The following is a 19,599-nucleotide window of genomic DNA, read 5'->3' on the forward strand; positions in this document are numbered from 1 at the left end:
TTATCCCCTTTCTTTACGACGTGACAACGAGAGTTCGAGTTGCGCGTGTGTGACACGCTTTATTGACTTTGTTATCCGCTAATACGAGCACGTCGTGACAGACTCGTGGGTGGCGTCTTTTTTTTTTCGCGAAATGGGTCATACGTTCTCTACGTTTTCCGCAGCTTTTATTATCCCCACGGAATATTCATATTTTTCGCGCGCTTCCGTTTTATTCTCTCCATATTTATTTCGGTCAATTTTTTGTTTGCGAATGTCCGCAAATACACTCGCCCGCAGGGAACCATTTTTCGTGATTTGATATTTCTATTTTGCCCTTTTGGTATTTTCCCAATTGATTGTCCAACCAATATTTTAACAACTTTAAAAATTTTTTAACTATAACTGGTCGACAGTTTAGGACAATTTACAAGTTGACAAATATTACGCTTTTGTATACAATTTTAATTATTCATTGAAGTATAAACAAAATATTTTTCATGCGTAAAAATATTTATATATGTGGTAACATTAAAAAAAGGAATATTCTGTTGTTCCATAATTTGACAAAGTTTCCCTCTACACAAGAATTTTTAACGAAATTTTTTCACTTTAACATATTCTAAAATAGTTGAAGAATTTTCATTCGAAATAGAAAAATTCTTTCCCCGCGGAAGACGATTCTGTAAGAAATTTCTCGTTACGCAGATAAAATGTTTTCATTCTGAAGATAGTTTTCCGGAAGGGAATGAAATTGTACTTTTGTAAAAAAAAAAAAAAAAAGACTTCTCATACTTAGTAGAGTTAAGTAATGTGAATCTCTTGTGTTTTTCAATTTCCGGAAAAGCATCGTCGGCGCCGTAAGTTTCGATTTTTTAGTCGCAAGTTTGTCGGACAAGTTTGTTTATAGGTGTAAAAGCAAAATTAAAGACAGGATGATAATCCTGCTAGGCGGAAACCGCTCTTTTTTGTCCGAGTTGGTTTTTTCTTGTCGTTCGTTACAAACTTTTCGTCCCTCTGAGCAACTACGGTCAAGTAAATTCCCGGTCACCGGTAGCATAATGAATCACGACGTGGATCTACGACGTAATGCTGGGGTTCGAAAAATTATTTATGACCGCGCGAACGAACTTAATAATCGATGACGGCACAACGTCGATGTAGAAAAATCGTCTGACTCATGGATCTCATTAATCTTTCGCTGTCGTTGATGCGCGGCGATTTTTATTCGCGCATAAATCACAGGTATACGTCGCGTTATGCGATTTCTCTCTCTCTCTCTCTCTTTTCTTTCTTTTTTTTTGTATATTGATGAATAATATGTTGCTGCTACAATATTTCTAAATTTAATATCAGACACGTTTGACTTTTGTGAATTTAAAAACATAGAAGATATTAGCAAAAAGTATCTTTTCTGTTTAATTAAAAAAGAAACAGAAATTTATTTTTCTCTTTTATCCGAGAGCTAATAATGCACGTTAATTTCAATGAGGCTTGTTAAATTATTTAATTTCGTTCAGAATTTCTTCACAAAAAATCTAATGTAGAATATTGCGTTTTTAGTTGCTTTTATTTGAGAATATAATTATATGAAATCTTTTCCGATTTATACCTGAAACATTTTTTTCTTCAATATCATAGATATTCTTCATTTTAAATGAAAACATTAATTTTTATTAAACTTGCACATACACAAACACTGCCGAGGAGTAACGCAGTAAAGGAAAACCAATTTGTTTCGAGCAAGTCCTGAGCGCGTTATAATACGGTAATTTGCAATCTTCTGAGAATAAACGAAGAATTTCTTGACGAAAAGAACAGCGCGTGATAAAAGTCGCTAACAACAGAATTAACTATTTGTCGGAAATATTACACACTTATTATGAAGCAAACAATAACTTAATATTAATTTATCATAACAATTGATAATTTTTTGTTTTGTACATTAATTTTTTTTCTCCAATAATAAATTATATATTATTAAAATATATATAAAATATGCATTTTTAATCTTTTTTGTATAATTTTTAATCTTTTGTATAAAGAACTTGTGTACTTTTTTAAATTGGGTCTCGGTTTTTATTGGTATATAAACTTTTTAAAGAGAAATGCGCTTCTCACGAAAATCCTCTTTAGTTATAACAAGATAACGATAATATTGCGAAGACACGATACATGATAAAGAAAACAGCCAGTTTCCTTTAGTTTGCATGCGTCGAAGTATCTTGTGCGAGCAAGGAAGAAAGAAAAAGAAAGAAGAAGGGCGAAACGACATTTTGCGCTTTTTGCTATAGTAAGGAAGATATATCTTCACAAAAACCCTCCCGCATATTCTCCTAATGGCTCTTAGATGGTAGTACACATGTACACAATGGATGAGAGCTTATTTTAGTAGCACAGGATTTTGTCGTGACTCAAAGACTTATTGTTAGTCGACGTAATATAGAACTGTTGGAACAGCCGAGAAAAGTGATGATTGTATATAAAATAATAATTAATAATCGAAATTTATGATAAAATGTTTTCTCGTTGGATAATAGTTTTGTGCTCGAGAAAATCGATTTTGTAAATTAGAATATTAATGATATTCTAACATTTTTAATTATATAATTAAAGATATTAAATTAAACATAATTTATAGAGGGTGTCTACTCCCTAGAAAACATGGAAAGATTAAATAAAATTCTTAGGGATTTAGGGAAAAATGAAAGAAGTCTCGTGGAATTTTATTGGGATTTAGGAAATTTTGTCGAAAAAGTTTTTTTTTTTTTTTTTTTTTTTTATAATCTTACTGTTATATGATAAAAATAAATTCTCTTATATGATAAAAATAAAAAATCGGGATAAACTGAAACATCAGATTCACGCTGGGTTCAACAATTTTTTAAAATATTCTTGCCAGATTTTAAACGCTTGAGAGTGCTGCAATATTTCTACAAAAAGTTCTATGCGTAAAATTATTAGAATAAATTATACAAGTTAGATTGCCTGAGATGCTGGATGTAAATGAGATTTCGTGTTATACCAGCGTCTCGATCTAATTTATTTAGTAAAATATTCTAATATTCTAATAATTTTCACGTATATCTAGAATTCTGTTCAGAAAATATATAATTTATTGCAGAACGACGTAGAAAAATAATACGAAATCTCATTTAGAGTTGATAGAACAATCAAAATGTAAAATAAAAAAAATAATATATAATATAATATGAAAAGAAAAATTAATTTTAGAAAAAGTTGTAAAGTTGTATTAAAAAATCTTGAAGGTATCCTCTTCACTTGGAATTTTGAACAAAAATACCTGGAAAATCAGGGAGCTTTCAGAGAATTTTTTACAAGAATTGAGTAGACACTCTGTTATAATATAAATTATAATATATAATAACTTATAAATTATAATTATCTCTTTGCTTTTCTTTTTTTTTTGCAGACATATAAGATGAACGAAAATTAAATTTTTTTGATCAACGATAGAATCATAACATGTTTTATACTAAGTTAAAAGTGAAAAGTTTGAGCGGAGCTGAGAAACGACGTAGATAAACGACGCTTGTTTCCCTCGTCAAAATATATCTCGATTCTTGCAAGCGTGATACTCGGCTGGGATGGCGCGGCTTACATATTTCCGATATTAACTTGGCTATAATCTCTCAGCGGAAGAGACGCAGCTTAAATCGATCGCGCATATCCGTTCGTGTTCCGCTCGAGATTGATATCGCCGCGCGGTGAAAAGTTTTCGCGCGGAAAAGACACTCTGCCCTTTATCCGTATTGCATCTGCGAACACGCGAAATTGAAGTGGATAGTAATTTATTTCCTTACCACGTTGCCTGATCTCGGCAACGTAGTAAGTCTTCTCGTCTTTCTTCTTTTCTTTTTTATTCGAGCGACGGTAATCGCGAGAGAAAGCAATGGATCCGGGGTAGGCAACGCACATTTTTCAAATCCCACTTTTCAAACTCTCCTCTTCCTGTGGCCTTTATCAATTTCTCATCTTTCGTAATATTTATCCTACCATACAGCTTTTTATCACTTACAGATAAAAATGAATAAGTAGAGTATTATATGAATTATATCAAGCGAAGGAGATTTATTCATTCGTTATTGCTTAGCTGGATTTTATTATAGCTATTATTTAGCGTTTAAAATAGATGGTTAATCATCTTTTATATAAGTTTGCGAAAATTACTGAAAAGAATCATTTCCAATATTTCATGTCGGTGAGAAATATTGTAAAAACTAAGTGATATCGCGTTTGTGCTCGGTTTTAAAATCGAGGAATTAATAGAAGATTTAAAAACGCAATTTAAAAACGAGTAACGTAATATCGTTTCCTAGCTTTTAAAAAACGAATGTAGCGATATAAAAACTTTGCCAATTATTGTTGCAGCGGGAAACGATACTCGCGAGAATGTACCCGTTAAAATCTCACGGTAATCCCTTGCGCGAACATAACATCCACCGAAACTATCGCCATTTTTTATATTTCTACGTATTATTTGGCTGATTTATTGTGGATTTTTTCGGAATAAAAATATCAAAGAATCGACACTTTTTAATTTATAAATTATTATAGATGGAAATTTTTATTTTTCAGACACAAAAATAGATAAGAAAGTTTAAGCTATTATTTAATTTTAAGTAAGCTTTAATATTTGGAGTTGTATTATATATTCAAATATGTGAATGTTTTATATGGGTTAATTATAGGATAATAATTAGAATAAAAAATACTCTATAATTATAATAAATACCTAGTTATATTATTATATATAATTATTAGCAAAATATGAGAGTAATATTCATAGTGAATACTATGCGTTTTGTAATATTACAGTTGAGGGATTCTTCCTAAAGTCTGCTCGCGAAGAAATCGATTTTCGTTGACACCGAGATCAAATCTCTCGATATCCTACGTGGCTGTTAGACATGAGGATAATCTAGGATTTACTCGTGCATGAAAGACGTCGAACACTGAGCTTTCGATGCTTTCCAACCTTGTGTTTTTTTTTCTTTCCAACCGTTATGTGCGAAATGGCTGAGAATAATTCAGGACTCTTTAAAGGACTTCTTTCGCGCGGCTCGATGTTCTTTTAATTTTATCTGAAATACCTTGTCCGATCAATCCGAAACTTTCAGCAGCCAGAGATTGACCAGAGTCTGTCTCAATTTTAATAAATACGCGAGTACTGTTTGAAAGTGGTGGAGAAAAAGAGAATAAAAAGTATTTTATATATATATATATATATATGTTTTAATCAATTCTTGTGTAAATTGTTTAAAATAATTTGAATTAAATTTAATGATGATATAAATTTGAGTTTAATTGTGAATTAAATTTAATTGAATTGAGATACTTTCCAATATCAAGAGAGTTCTGGATAAATAATTTTCTGATTAATCTATTTATCGTGAATTTAATTTGAGAAATTTTAACGACAGAAAATGTTTAAAACAGATAGTTAAAATGTTAAATAAATATGATATAAGATATTTGCTGAAAAAATTTGGCGCAAAGAAAAGAAAATATTTTGCTACCACATGTACGCTAGAGTGTAATACATGCTCGAGTGACACACCGCATTATGACAGCTGACTTAATCCAATATTACTATCGGTTGGAAACTAGTCTCATCGTTAACTTTATAAACCCGATCTCTACAAAAACATTTTTTCCATGAATTCACAATCTAATAAGAGAATCGGATATATCTATATATATATATATTTTTTTTTTTTTTTTTTTTTTTGCTTGTTTGATTAAAAGCGGGTTTTTCTTCAATTTGCGGCGACTGCGAGCGGAGAATCGCGCCGATCGAGGGGATGATTTTCGAAAATTCACAATCTAACGAAAGAGTCGCGGATATATATATATATATATATATATTTTTTTTTTTCGCCTGTTTGATTAAAAACGAGTTTTTTTCACTTTGCGGCGACTGCGAGCGGAGAATCGAGGGGATGATTTTCGAAAATTATTTCGAGTATCTGAAAATTCCCGTATATATAATAAATACAATTCTCTTGGCACTGGCGACACGAATGTTATTTCATTATACGCGAGGATTCATGCATTGTACCGCAAGAATGATTGATGAAAATATCTCACGCCACAACTTGACAATATTATTGAATCGAATCAAATTAAACAACAACAATAGTGGCAGTTGCTTGCGTATAAAGCGCGACGACTATCCTTACAATTGTATCCTTCGTAGAATAAGGGACGAAGGTTTATTGAATTCCGAGGCGAAAATTCGATCGAGTAAGAATGTTTGGCCCGCAATACGGAGGAATAACTTGAAACTTTACGTAGGTGAGTTTAGTGTGCCCGCAAACGCGCGTATTTTCATGTTATAACGAAATTCCCGAAGTTCTCGTGTATCGAAAGCGAAGATAAACCGAGTTATATATAATTTCACCGCAGTATGTATCTATGTATACGTGTATACGACGTGGAATATTTCCGCATCGAAAATACTAATTTCGTAGCGCGATATTTGTCTGCGGAATATGCAAAGAATTAAATTTCAACTAGACTTTCTTTTTAACTAAATATTCTATACAGAGGAATTTTTGTTCATCGAGCGCTCGAGATTGGAATCTTCGAATAAAATAATAATCGAATCACGCGAAGCAACGAATTTACTCAAAAATTGCATGCGAGAGAGGAATCGTTTCAATAATGTAAACTAATCTGTCTCGAATTGGCGTGATTCAATTATATCTTAATTATTTCGCTTTATATTTATCGGCATTGTATTACAAACAAATTGAGTTGTCATGTTCGAAATTCTATTCACCGATGCACATTGGAATGAGATGAAAATGCAAGGGAAATGGATGGTTTAATGGCGCGCAAGAATTGCACGTAAAGGTGGCTCGTGCTCGAAGACGTGTAAGTATGTCCATGTAAAATTTGTCCATGTAAAATTCCCTCGCTCGATGCAATTTTGCCTCGTAGGCCAATCCTTTGTACCCCGGCGTGAACCGCGAATTCCAGAAAGGCGCCCTTCGCGCCCTTCGCGCCCTTCGCGCCGTCCAATTTATTTTCCGCTTCCGTTTCGATACGCAAGCACGTTCCCCTTTCTCTCCCCCTTTTCGCTCCCCTTATCCGTCGCACGATCGCATCATTGCGACGGTTGCATCGACGAGAGGAGTATCGTATGCAACTGAGTATCGGTTACGAGAGACAGAGAGCCGACAACAGTTTCTCTTTTAGCGTCACGTTACATGTGCTGCAGCAAATCGCTCACGTAGTTTTATTTGTCAAAGGCAGACACACATTTCGATGCATACACATTTACACAGCGAAAGAAACTTGTCAGTTCATTAAAATTGTAAGAGAGAATGTATATGGATATTACATACCATATGTAATTGTCTGTCGTGTACGATTCTTTTATTCTGGAATATCTTATACATATAGATGGCGTTAGGAAAAAAACTTGACGCTCCTTTATATTTTGCTAGAAATAAAAAAAACCAAGCCCTTGTTGTTTCTTATTTTAATAATTAGTAAGAGTTTTTTACTTTTGTAATAGGTACTTTAATTAAGTTAATTCCTCTACATGTGTTGACGTGACACAAATGAGAATTGAATTTTGATCTGAATTAATGATTGTAATTATGGAGCCTTCGAATTGGTTGCAATAACACGCTGGCTATTATTTCATGTCCAATGATGTTAAACTGATTACGCGTTTATCGATGAAAGCTTATTGTTCCGAATTTCACGGTGCACAGCTGTTGCGGCGAATTATAGGTACCTATTTCGGTCACGAAGGTACAATAGAGGAATTAAGGGCTTTTATATACGTTTCATTATTACATAATAATAATAATAATATTAATCTCATGCTGTTTAATCAATATATACGAGTTATATTACATAGATGGTCGAATTAACAAGGCGTTTGCTAGCGACGGTTGATTGATTATTTCGTGATATTACACGAGGTATATCGATCAGAATTGATCAGATTTTTCGACGTGAATAATTCGTCAGCTATATATATATATATACATATATGTATATCCATATCATTCACGACCCACAGGTTAGGTTACTGTTGCGAATTACTCGTATTCGCCGTTTATCATGAATCAAATTGACGGTGACGTTTATTCCCGCTGGAAAATACCGCTGGACCGTTCCGTTTGCGAACACAAAATTCATAGTCTACCGTAATCCATAAATTGAAGGAGAAATAGCGAATATCTTGAGCCGTTCGCTGCTCGATACGCATAATTTTTCTTATATATATTGTTATCCATTATAAGAAAGTGCTTCAATAATATATTTTAAAAATCCCCGCATTCTTTTGCAACATGATATATGTTGATGTAATTTTATTAAAATTTTTCCTCGAGACAAGAAAGACAATAAAAATTATCAAAAGAAAGAATTTTTTATCTTCCTTGTCTTTGTATGCAAAAATACGTAATACAATGTACGCAAATACTATTAATTTTTTTATTAAAAATTTCTAAATTATGTCGGTTTTAAATCGTACCTTTTAATTCTTTATTTCACAGTTTAAATTACAATTACAATTTCAATTCCAGATTCTATTTTTAATTTGTTACGACCAAAAGATTCTGATTACATATGTGAAAAGCTAATTATTATCTCTCCAAGATTTTGTTGGACTGATGTTTAAACGCTGTGCATTTTTTAATTTGCAGGACTCGGAGAGTTCCGAGCTTGCAGTATTTGCGTGTAAAAAAGAAGTAACGCAATGTACACAAATACCGATACTTTTTTTTAGTTTAAAATGTTTAAATTATATTGTTTTTAAATCGTTTTTAATTTTTTTATTTCACGGTTCAAATTGCAGTTAAATTCCAGATTCTACTTTTAATTCGTTTACATAATTCGACCGGAAGATTTCCGTTTACATCACATTCGCAGAAAGCTAATTGTTATTTTTCAAATATATCCAAGATTAAGTGGGGCAGATTTTTGAACGCTCTGTATTTTTGAATTTGCAGGACTCGGAGCTCTGCATCTCGCTCGGTCTGAGTTTACAGTATTTGCGGGTGTCGGTGGTCTGCTGGCTGGCGTCGATGTGCCACCATCTGTACGCCACCGTGGCGTCGCTACCACGTCGCGACGATCCTCCGACATATCTGAAATACAGCCTCTTCGCCTGGGGCGCGCCGTTGATCAGCCTCGCGTTAGCGATCCTGCTGCAAAGCCGCGAGAGCAACGATTTCTGGAACGTCGTTGACCTCACTCCCTTCAATTGCTGGTAAGACTTTGATAGCAACCAATAATTAGATGTTAATTGACGTTTCTGAGAATTTTAAATCAGTTATAGGAATTACTTTATGTAACACAAGAAAAAAAAAATAACGATTAAATATGAAAACTTATTTATTTATGATTATAATATGAAAAATAAAATTAAATGCTTTTTATCATTCTTATCATTAATAATTAGATGTTGACTGACGTTTCTGAGAATTTTAAATCAATTATAGGAATTACTTCATGTAATACGAGAAAAAAAAAATAATGATTAAATATTAATTTTAATTTAGTTGTAATTTTTTATTTTAATCTTAGTTTTAATTTTGATTTTTAATTTTAAAATTCTGAATAAAAATTAATTGACAGATTTTGTTTCAAGCAGTTATGGATTATATGTGTATACGTTTGTATATACATACATATAGATATTTATATATACATTTAGATGATAATATATTTATATTTATTACATTTTCTATATTTTTATGAAGTTTATTTAGTTTATTTTATTTTATGCGTTATATTTTATACATCATACTTGGTAGATTTAGTAAGCGTACTTATATGGTTTATAGAATTCAAGATATGAAATGTAAATAGGTATTACGTGTAAGCTGGAAGCCATCCTAAGCCGAAAAGCAAGGATTAAGAATAAATAATAATAATAATAATAATAATAATAATAATAAAATAATAATGATTAAATAAGAAAACATTTATTTATGATTATAATATGAAAAATAAAATTGAATACTTTTTATAATTTTTATCATCAATAATCAGATATTAATTGAATTTTTTTCTTGAAACATTTCTAAGAAAAATTTTAAATCAATTATATATGAATTACTTTATATAGTACAAGAAAAATAACAAATATGAAAATTCTAATTTATGATTATATATAATGTAATTGATTAATTATATTTATAATCTTATAAGATGAAAAAATAATTAATTCTCGTGATTAATCGAAGTAATTAGTTTTCAACGTTGAATGTTGAGTATTTTGTGTCAATTTCTTTTGGTTCAAACTATCTATTGGCTTGAACTTGCTCGTTATCTCTCCGTTCTCGTCTCTCGTTTCCGCGTCTGCATTTATCCTCCGGCTTCAAACTTCTTCTCGATACATCTCATTTGTTCTTTTTCTGCTATCGAAGCCAGAAAGGTAGAATCCTTTACATCATCCTATGCTTTATCCTATGCTTACGCTCACATCTTACATATATCAAGCTTTCAAGATTTCTATTTTCAAGTCGCATGATTTAAACTGATATAGTAATATCTCTCATGAAAAAATATAATTTAAAGTATGTGGAAAATAACTTATCAACCTGATAAAAGCAAATAAATATTAAAAGTAACACAGTTTCTTATCATAGCACTCTGTTTTATTTTATAGAATATATTTAATTTAATTTATAGAAACAATATATGTTACAATTCAACTATATATTTATTATTTCAACTGTAATTTTTATTTCTTTTTATTGTAAACTGGATAGAATCAACAAAACATGTTTATAGCTTGAAGTGATATTATCTTGATTCAAGGCAACTATTAAGTTGCGTCGATCCATTCCATCGTTTTCCTCGGGCGAGGGAAAATCCTTCTCCCTTCGTTTCGGGGAGTTACAGTTATTGCGCCGAGAAAATTACCAGCATCTACGTCTCTCTTTGCGAGAGAGCGTAAGTTAACTGAGTGATGCAACTCTCTGTTCTAATATGCGCATTCCAGCGTGCTCGCGTTCCGCTGATGCAACCCGCTTTATTCACCAGGGGTTGATTGTTGACGAGAGATAGGGAAGGGGAGCGACACGATAACGATAATGGTGCTCGGTTCTCCCCAAATGGCAAAGAGTCTTTGGAGGAGAGCGCAAAGTCCTTTTTCCACGCTCGGATTCTTCTCTGGGCAGACGGGATATTGGAAAGGAGCGGAAACGTTCTTCGCTTTGCCGGAAACCTTCTGCGAAAGGAATGCCGTATATTGTATATACAGCACAGATCATTTATTTATTTCTTCCCGATTCTCCCGCCCACACCGTGTTTTCTCTCTTTCTCTTTCGTTTCCCACGATATATGTACTACCCCGAACGACCAATTTTCGTTAAATCAGATTCGTCGTCGACGGTGAACCGGAATACCGAACTGGAACGAGATTCTTATCATTTTTCAAAGAAAAGTATTCGATAAGAGCATGTATATCATGTATCATTGTACGGTGCCTGGCGATATTTTTCTTTGCCAGTCTGTGATAAGATGGTTTTCAATTTATTATTTGCTTTACGATATTAATATATAATATTAATATTATACTAAATTATGTATCATACTCTTTTGCGACTACAACTTTTTTTTCACAAATTTAGCATTTCTCTATTTATTAAAAATATTTAGAATGTTTTCACTTGTTTTTACATATATATATTTTTACATATATATGCAGATTTTATAAACTAATTTTTCTTTATAAATGTAAGGATTTTCTAAAGAAGATTTTAAAAAAGAGATTATTTTTTAATGAAAAAAATCTCGTCACGTAAAAACATTATTAAACATTTAATTAAATTGATTTAATTTAAATATCTAAAAAAAGAGGAGAAATCAAACCCTTAGATTTACATTTCTTTAATTAAAATTCTCTTAAAATATTAAACGATGTATATCATTAATGTATATCACGTACCACAGAATATTTATTACACTGTGCATATTTGAATGATTAAAAGAGCAATTTTCTTCTACGAAAATTTATTTGCATAGGCATTCAATTTTCAAGAATTATTCACGTTACTTTCCTCTCTTTTGCCATCATAATTTAAAATCATCGACGTAGATATTAAGGATTTAATCTACTTTTTAAACTATCCGCGGTTTTTTAAGAAAAAAAACGCGAGCTTAATGTAATATTATAATAACGAGAAATTATATTTATATGATAATTTCAATTCTTACCTGTCAGATGCATAAGAAAAGATAAAAGTTTAAAGAATGAAAAGAAATGAATATAAAATTGAAATATATATCTTATGAAATGAATCCATACGAAAACTATCAGAATTTCAATACTCAGATTTTACGCTACACAATTTCGAATTTATTTAAAAGTTGAAATTGTTAGAAATGTATCTTTTTTTTTTTTTTTTTTTTTTTTTTTTTTTTTTTTTACATACACAAATTTCAACCTTGGAATTATTTTTTGTAATTTTTTTACCTTTCCTGTATATCATTACTACATATAATTCTTTATTATATTATATTTATATTTTAATTATCAATTACAAGGCGGTCTTACCAAGACTGTGCATTTTCGACGATGGTTTACGATCCGGAGAAGTTCCCGAGAGACGCGGGATTTTCTTTCGCATTGCTTCCGCTTCTGGTTGAAAATATATATGCGAGATGCGATCGAAGGAAATAAACGGCAGGAATATTTCTTGTGTGAGCGTGTATTAAAATCGCTCTGCCGACATGTGCAAAGTAGGCGAGTACCGAAAATAGGTATTCAATATCGCCCGAGTGTTCCTCGATAAAATCGCGCATTTTGTAGACATTCGCTCTTCGATCCAAACTGCTTTCATTGAAAAGAGCGCGGGGATTTTAGTTATTCCCTGCGCGTATTCGCGATTGATAGAGAGGCGAAACCTCTTATATAGATACATAAGCGACGGCTAATAAATATTTCTGACACATTTTTTCTTCCATTTCATGAAAATTATAACGTCGACTTGAATTTTCATTATAATAAGCGATATTTTTCCACAATAACCACGTGACATTTTTTTTTTAACAATTTTATATCAATGGATATTTGATATATTAATAATATCACGAAAACCTATATATTTTAACAAAGAAGATCAATTTTAATCTAGTTTCATCTATCGGAAAATAAAATAAAAATAAAATTTCGAAGACGACATGTAAATTGACATTTGTACAAATGATAAACAATTTTATATTATATATTTTTTGGTTCAATAATTTTATTTAACGTAATTAATAATATACATGCTTTTCTCGTTAATTTTAGGTTTCTGGGAGCTACGGCGACGATTTACGCGTATGGTTTGCCAATCATCCTACTACTACTAACATCCGGCTACTATCTCGTCAAGGCTGCAATCGTGTCGAGGTATGATTATTTTTCAATTAAAGCTTAATATTAATTTAATGATTCGGAATAGACTGCATAAAAATACGTAGGATGAAGAAAATTTTCCAACATCGAGACAATTTGTCAGCTCACTTGACCCTAAATATATTTCAATCACACAATTTTGCTCATTAAATGCTTTTGATATTAATGGTGAATGTTAAGTAAGCTTGTGACAAGTTTACATATAAGAATTCGTAAATTTTCACCCTCCTAAAACTTTGCTTTTCCGAGTCACGGTGCAAAAGTCTCCTGTGTATCTCGCTTTCTCGGTCACGAATTACGTCACACGTAACTCGCATACGCGCAGGTACACGTGTAGTATGCAGCTCGAGATAAAGCAGCGCGAGAAGATGAAGAGGAGGCGGGCGTTGCAGCTGATGCTCTTCCTGAAGGTCAGTCTGATCGTCGGTTTGGTGGCGGGCTGCGGGGTGGCGTCCAGGGTCTGGAAGATTCCCTTCCTGTGGGCGGTTTTCTGCACGGGTCATTCTCTTCAGGTACCTTGGGGGGGGGGGGGGAGCGGTAAAGATAACGCCGGGGGTTGTAAAAAGTCCGCGCTCACGGTTCATTTCGTCTCAAATATGTAGGAAAGATGATACTCGATGTAAAGGGAGTCTCGGAAGATGTGCCCAAGAGCGCCATTTCTTCCTGTCGTTTTCCTTCCCTAACGGCATATATACCTTACGACCGCGAAATTTCCATCGCAATTTCGGTAGATTATGGCACGGATATACGAGCGCGCGCGCGCGTTACAGACCGTGACGTTGAAAGGTGAGGAATTATTAACTTTTCGCGAATAACGTCGTATTCTCCTCACGTTCAATCTGTTTTGGACCAAAGAAATTTATCAAATTATATATACGAAAAGATGTGAAATTTATGATTTACATATATATATGTGGAATATTACATATTCATGTTGAATCAGATTATTGGAGTCATTATACGGACCGTTATTTAGGTCGTTATTGGACCTCATTATTCGAACCAACGCACACGCGGACCATCATGTGGACCATTATTCGGACCACTATTTGGACCATTACTCGGACCATTATTCGGACTGCATTCTTCTCATTGTCTGATCGTAATTTATCTCCACCTAAGTTTGAAATTTAATGAAATTTCTCCCGTAAATTTTCAAATATATTCCGATTGTACGGTCATACGGTTCACGAATTTTGTCCCCGATATTACACCGATTTCATTTTCAACATAGAGAGGTCTCGGTCGGCGTCGCGCATAAAGGGACGAGAGGGCAAACGCAGGAATGCGCGGAATCTCTTACCCTTTTACGGCAAGTTTCTTGGCGAACTTCGCGCTCCCAACGTGTTCGAGTTTGCGTCAAGCGTAAGCGGCTTTTCAGAGCGTATATCTCTCTTTTTCTTTATATATATATATATATATATATATATATATATACTATATATATATATAGTATCCACTCTTCCATATTTCTTCCCAAGTTTGCCGAATCGAATCGAGTGTTCTTCAATAGCGAGAGCTTTTTGCGATCGACGAATCTCGAAGTGGCGTAAGACGTGTGAACTCCTTTTATCGACTGTCGTATGCCCTTGCACGTTTTATTGTATCCTCTTCTTTCCTTTTATTACTCCCGACTGCCTGCCAACCCCCCCCCCCCCAGGTTATTCATCTTACTTACATTTATACTTTTGATAACAATAATAGAGAATGTAGGATATTTAGAATTTTTAAAACGCTTAAAAAACTTGATTTTCTCTTTTTAAATCATCATATTATTGAAATTAAAACTTTTATTTACACATTTTATATATTATAGAAAAATATAATATTTATCATTATATATAAATATAATAAAAATACTTATTATGTATATAATATTTAAAATTTGTATATATATATATATTTTTTTTTTTTTTCTCTCTTTTATCCTTTTGACTTTTTTTTATCTTTTATCCTTCGTTTGGTGTCCAAGAATTTAAAACATTTGTAACTTGTCAAAACGCAAGAGTCTCTCGTTTATATAAATGTTATATGATTTATAATAGTATTACATGTGTGTGTGTATGTGTTGTTTTGTGATGTCAGGAATTTATGAAGAAAATTAGACTTTTATTTTCTTTGAACGTAGACGTCTCAAACTTTTTTAATATTTCCTTTTTGACGTAACGTAAGCTAGACTATGGCTCGTGTTTCTTTGGTATGTAATTCGATGATATAGCTTTATCTAACTCGTCGTTCTATTACAACAATTCTACTATACAGGGATCAGCAGTGGCGCTTTCCGTTGCGTGTAACTGCAGGGTCTTGAAGGTTTACGCCAGGAAATCGCACAAGCAACCGGAACACCAGGTAATTTTCTTTGTCGTGAAGAAGTTTCATCAAGTTTATTTCAAACCACAATCCTTCGATTAAATTCTTTTCTTGTGTCGTTAATGGTGCTTGCTTGGTCTTTTATGTCTTCGCGCTTACAGATTGTTTTCGAATTATTTCTTTTTGACGAGCGAGAATTGATTGAAGCTTCCTATATTGTGATTTTTATTATCATTTCCTTTTTTTCTTTATAATTCTTCTCAGATGATATATTATTGCAGATAATTGTTATATTTCAGAGAAACCTTTGATTTTTTTTCCTAATATCTTAAAAGCGCTTTCGGAGAGATTTCTCCCGCAGACACTTCTTGAAAAAAAAAAAAAAAAAAAAAAAAAAAAAAAAACAACGTGTCGATTTGAAATACTTTACTGTTCCTTCACTGAATTCCCGTACAGAACTTTAATGAATTAAACGTCTCGAGACATTTGTCGAAAATACGCCCGTCTGACCTTCCAGTTTGTCTCTCTCTATGTCGTCAGAAATCCTCGTGCGCAAATTATTTAATCCGATTGATTGCGACGCGTCCCCGTTTTCCAGGTCAGACTGAATTAAACTGTCGCGCCCTTCGCTCCTTATATTTTCGGTTATCCGATGCTATATTTCTCGATTTGTCGACATATCTGGATTTATTTCTAGCACTAACCCGTGTGATATCCAAGACTGATATATAGTTGTATACGTATCTTATTCGTGTAATGCTTCGGGTCTAGACAATTCGTCTGCTCGATTTTCTTTATATCTTGAAAATTATATTAAATTAATTTTTTATTTAGAAGACGGGGCAATATTATATAATTTAAGATTATACGTGTCGTCTCATTGTCTCTCTTTATCCTCGTCATTTTTTGATGTTTGTCGTTTTTGTGGGCTTTTCGTTTGACACTTAAACATTATAGCGCGCGATCTCTGACGTTGACGTTGCAGATCGCTAAATCGAGCAGTAGCATGCAGCTGCTCGCACCCGCGCCGGATCCGGTTTAGGCGATCTTTGGGACTATCTTCGGAAAGGAACGGACCGGAAACGAAGAAGAGAACCGGCGACTGGCAACGGTTGCTGCCATTCTTTCCTCCGCGAGGCGTAATTTTTACATCGAGATTTATTGTGCTGATATTTCTCTCCTTTGCGTTTCTCTCCGTGACCGTGATTTTCCCTCCGTCACGTGCGATTTCAGTTTCGAAATTTTAATAACATGATAGATTATCTTTTCAATGTTTTCAAGTGGACGGAGAGTTTTTGAAAAACTTGTAATTTGTAAAGAAAAGATAGGAGATGAAGAAGAAAACGAAGGGTTCTTAAAATGTTTTTTTTCGATCAAGGTGCGAATTATTATAATTTAATATCAATTGTGACGTTATTGTTTCTCGAAATCGCTGGAATTGAAGCGATTGACGATAATTAATCGACGTTATTAATCATTGCTTCTATATAAACATTTCAAATGATTTTAATTTTAGGTTGATTGTATATAAGCGAATTATTATATATATAAATTTTGATCAAGTTCTCCAATAATATCGCAATGCTTTACTTAATATATAAAAATGAATAAAATGAACACGAAATTAAACTTGTTCAGCGAAATGACTAACTGAAAACTTAATCTTTTCAAACTTTTCAAAGTAACGTTAAGAACTCGAGGGACTGGTAGTTTATTAAACTCAATTTCCAGACACAAAAAAGAAAAAAGTAAATTATTAATTATCTCCGCTATATTTAATTATTTTTATTAGCAAGAAAATAACCATGAATTTCAAAATAAATTTAAATGATTGGCTCTACCCGTGAATTGAAAATCTATTGGATCGGATGCTGAATATCTTTCACCGAAAATTAATTACGATTAATTTCTCGTCAGCTGGTCTTCGAGATTAGAATCGCATGTCACTGTAATCCTGATTGCGTTTTACAACATAATTACGACGTATGTGACGTTGCAATGTTGCAACAATGTAACACGACGTCAATTTGATATACGGTTTTCGATACGATGGGAGAATTTCGCGCTTGAGCGGGGAACGCGAGCAACGAGGAATACGCAATATGTATCGCAGCTACCTTATGTGATATGCATATCATGTTAAATATGCTATAACTGCATATGCAATTCCGTGCGTGATGAATGTTTCGATAATGGAATCGTTCTAATTATTTCCAGTGTACTCTTGGAAAGCTTTGGCTTGTAATCCGCAGGAATGTAATTTATAATTAATGTGCAATCATATAATCATATTATCGTCACATAACTCTTTTGATATTTGATTAGTGAAAATATCGCTGTGGTTAATATTTCGAGACGTACATAAATTTGATCCGGCTTGTTAAACGTCGGTAACTAAAGGCTAACAATAAGATAAACATCCATATTTGACATATTATACAAGACATTCCCGAGGAAATTTGAACGCAACAACTTTGTACTTGACATTAATTATTTCGAATTTATTTCAACGCGGGCACACAGAAGCGTGTAAAAAAAATTATTTCTCTTTTTAAACGCGCGACCCAGATTCCCCGGATTTGTCCTACGAGAGATTAATCCGGTATCTCGATAAAATTTTAATGCGCGAGAACCAGAAAAAAGAAGTTATATGGTTTCACATTAATTCTCCGATAGACGAATTCCAAAACTGGAGCGACCTTATATACGATGGCTCGCAATCGCGATCGCCGTTAGCGTCGTCTCCGCGCGATGATGGATATCGTAGAGTAAAGCGACGTTGTACACCGTAATTCAATTTGTAGAGGTCACTTAAGGAATGAAGTGCCGGAGGAAGAGTGAATCGAGAGAGAGAGAGAGAATCTTAATAGAAGGCGTCGCTTGCGCGATTTACCTTGGATTATCCCTTGCGTTTAACGTTATATCCTTTGACCGGATAAAAAAGGAAGGGAGAGATGGAAGGTCGGTGATCGATCGATCGAAAAATCGGCTCTCTCTCTCTCTCTCTCTCTCTCTCTCTCTCTCTCTCCTCCCCTTTCCTCCACTTTTCTCTAACGAATGTACAGGGCGAGCTGAAACCACCGCGACAGCGGTGATGTATCGATTCCTATCGCTTCTATTTGGCGGACAAGGACGGCTTTCGCGCGTTTCTTCTCTCTGAATAGTGTCTAATCAAGGACGAGAACGCTGTATAAATTGGGCGCACTGCGAGTTGATTAAACGTATAAATGAGAGGAGGATGTTTGTGTATGTGTGTACAAAGTCACCGAAGAGATGTACAAGTTTTTCTTTAATCTTTGCTGACAATGAGAGAGCAACATGAGTCAAAAAAGTGTAAGGATTAAGGTAAACAAACATTTAATTAAGCACTCTTATATATCGGAAATAAGGAATTTTTTAAATATATATTGACTATCGAGTTGTGTGATAAGTATATATATATTTAGTGACAATGATAGTTGCTGTGTTTTAAAAGTCATTGAATTATCCTAAATCGCAGGGGAAAATGATGGCGTACGTTTATTTAGCGACTGTATATCGAAACGTCGTACAAATGTATTCAAGGTGAATCAAGAATGAGACACACGATCGATCGAGCCGGCTGTGTTTAGTCCTTTCGATCCTGGCTTACGTTGTTGGCTAAGGACGTTCGAAGGACTCGAGGCGAGCGAAACGCAATGCGATATCTAACGTAGGCCGACATATCAATGTTGAATAATATCCTTGAATTTTCTAAGCGTTCCAACGGACTTGAATGCCGGACGCGTGAAATTGTTTGTCCGAGAAGTCGTTTGTATTCGTGGTACCCTTGATCGATACATGTCCGCGAATCTCGACCGTTCTGTACACAAACGTCGAAGGAGAAGTGGGTGCTTGTCGAGTCTAACTTGGAGGCTCTCGCTATCAATTGA

The 19,599-nt window shown here is 33.5% G+C and overlaps 1 protein-coding gene across 3 annotated transcripts in view; it reads left to right on the forward strand.

The window, feature by feature from the left end:
* LOC140673553 (latrophilin-like protein LAT-2) overlaps positions 1–16,880 on the forward strand; it is a 73,380-nt gene extending 56,500 nt beyond the window's left edge. For 2 of the 3 annotated variants that reach the window (XM_072906548.1, XM_072906549.1), the window contains 5 exons: positions 8,976–9,235; positions 13,271–13,372; positions 13,704–13,890; positions 15,641–15,727; positions 16,674–16,880. In XM_072906548.1, coding sequence (XP_072762649.1) covers positions 8,976–9,235; positions 13,271–13,372; positions 13,704–13,890; positions 15,641–15,727; positions 16,674–16,730 — 693 coding nt within the window. In that variant the 3' untranslated portion in view covers positions 16,731–16,880. The remainder of the gene's footprint in view (positions 1–8,975; positions 9,236–13,270; positions 13,373–13,703; positions 13,891–15,640; positions 15,728–16,673) is intronic. The other variant, XM_072906550.1, reaches the window with a different exon arrangement.
* Positions 16,881–19,599: the final 2,719 nt, after the last annotated feature.

This window comes from Anoplolepis gracilipes, chromosome 14, assembly GCF_047496725.1.
Source record: "Anoplolepis gracilipes chromosome 14, ASM4749672v1, whole genome shotgun sequence".
In the NCBI taxonomy this organism is placed as follows: Eukaryota; Metazoa; Arthropoda; class Insecta; order Hymenoptera; family Formicidae; genus Anoplolepis; species Anoplolepis gracilipes.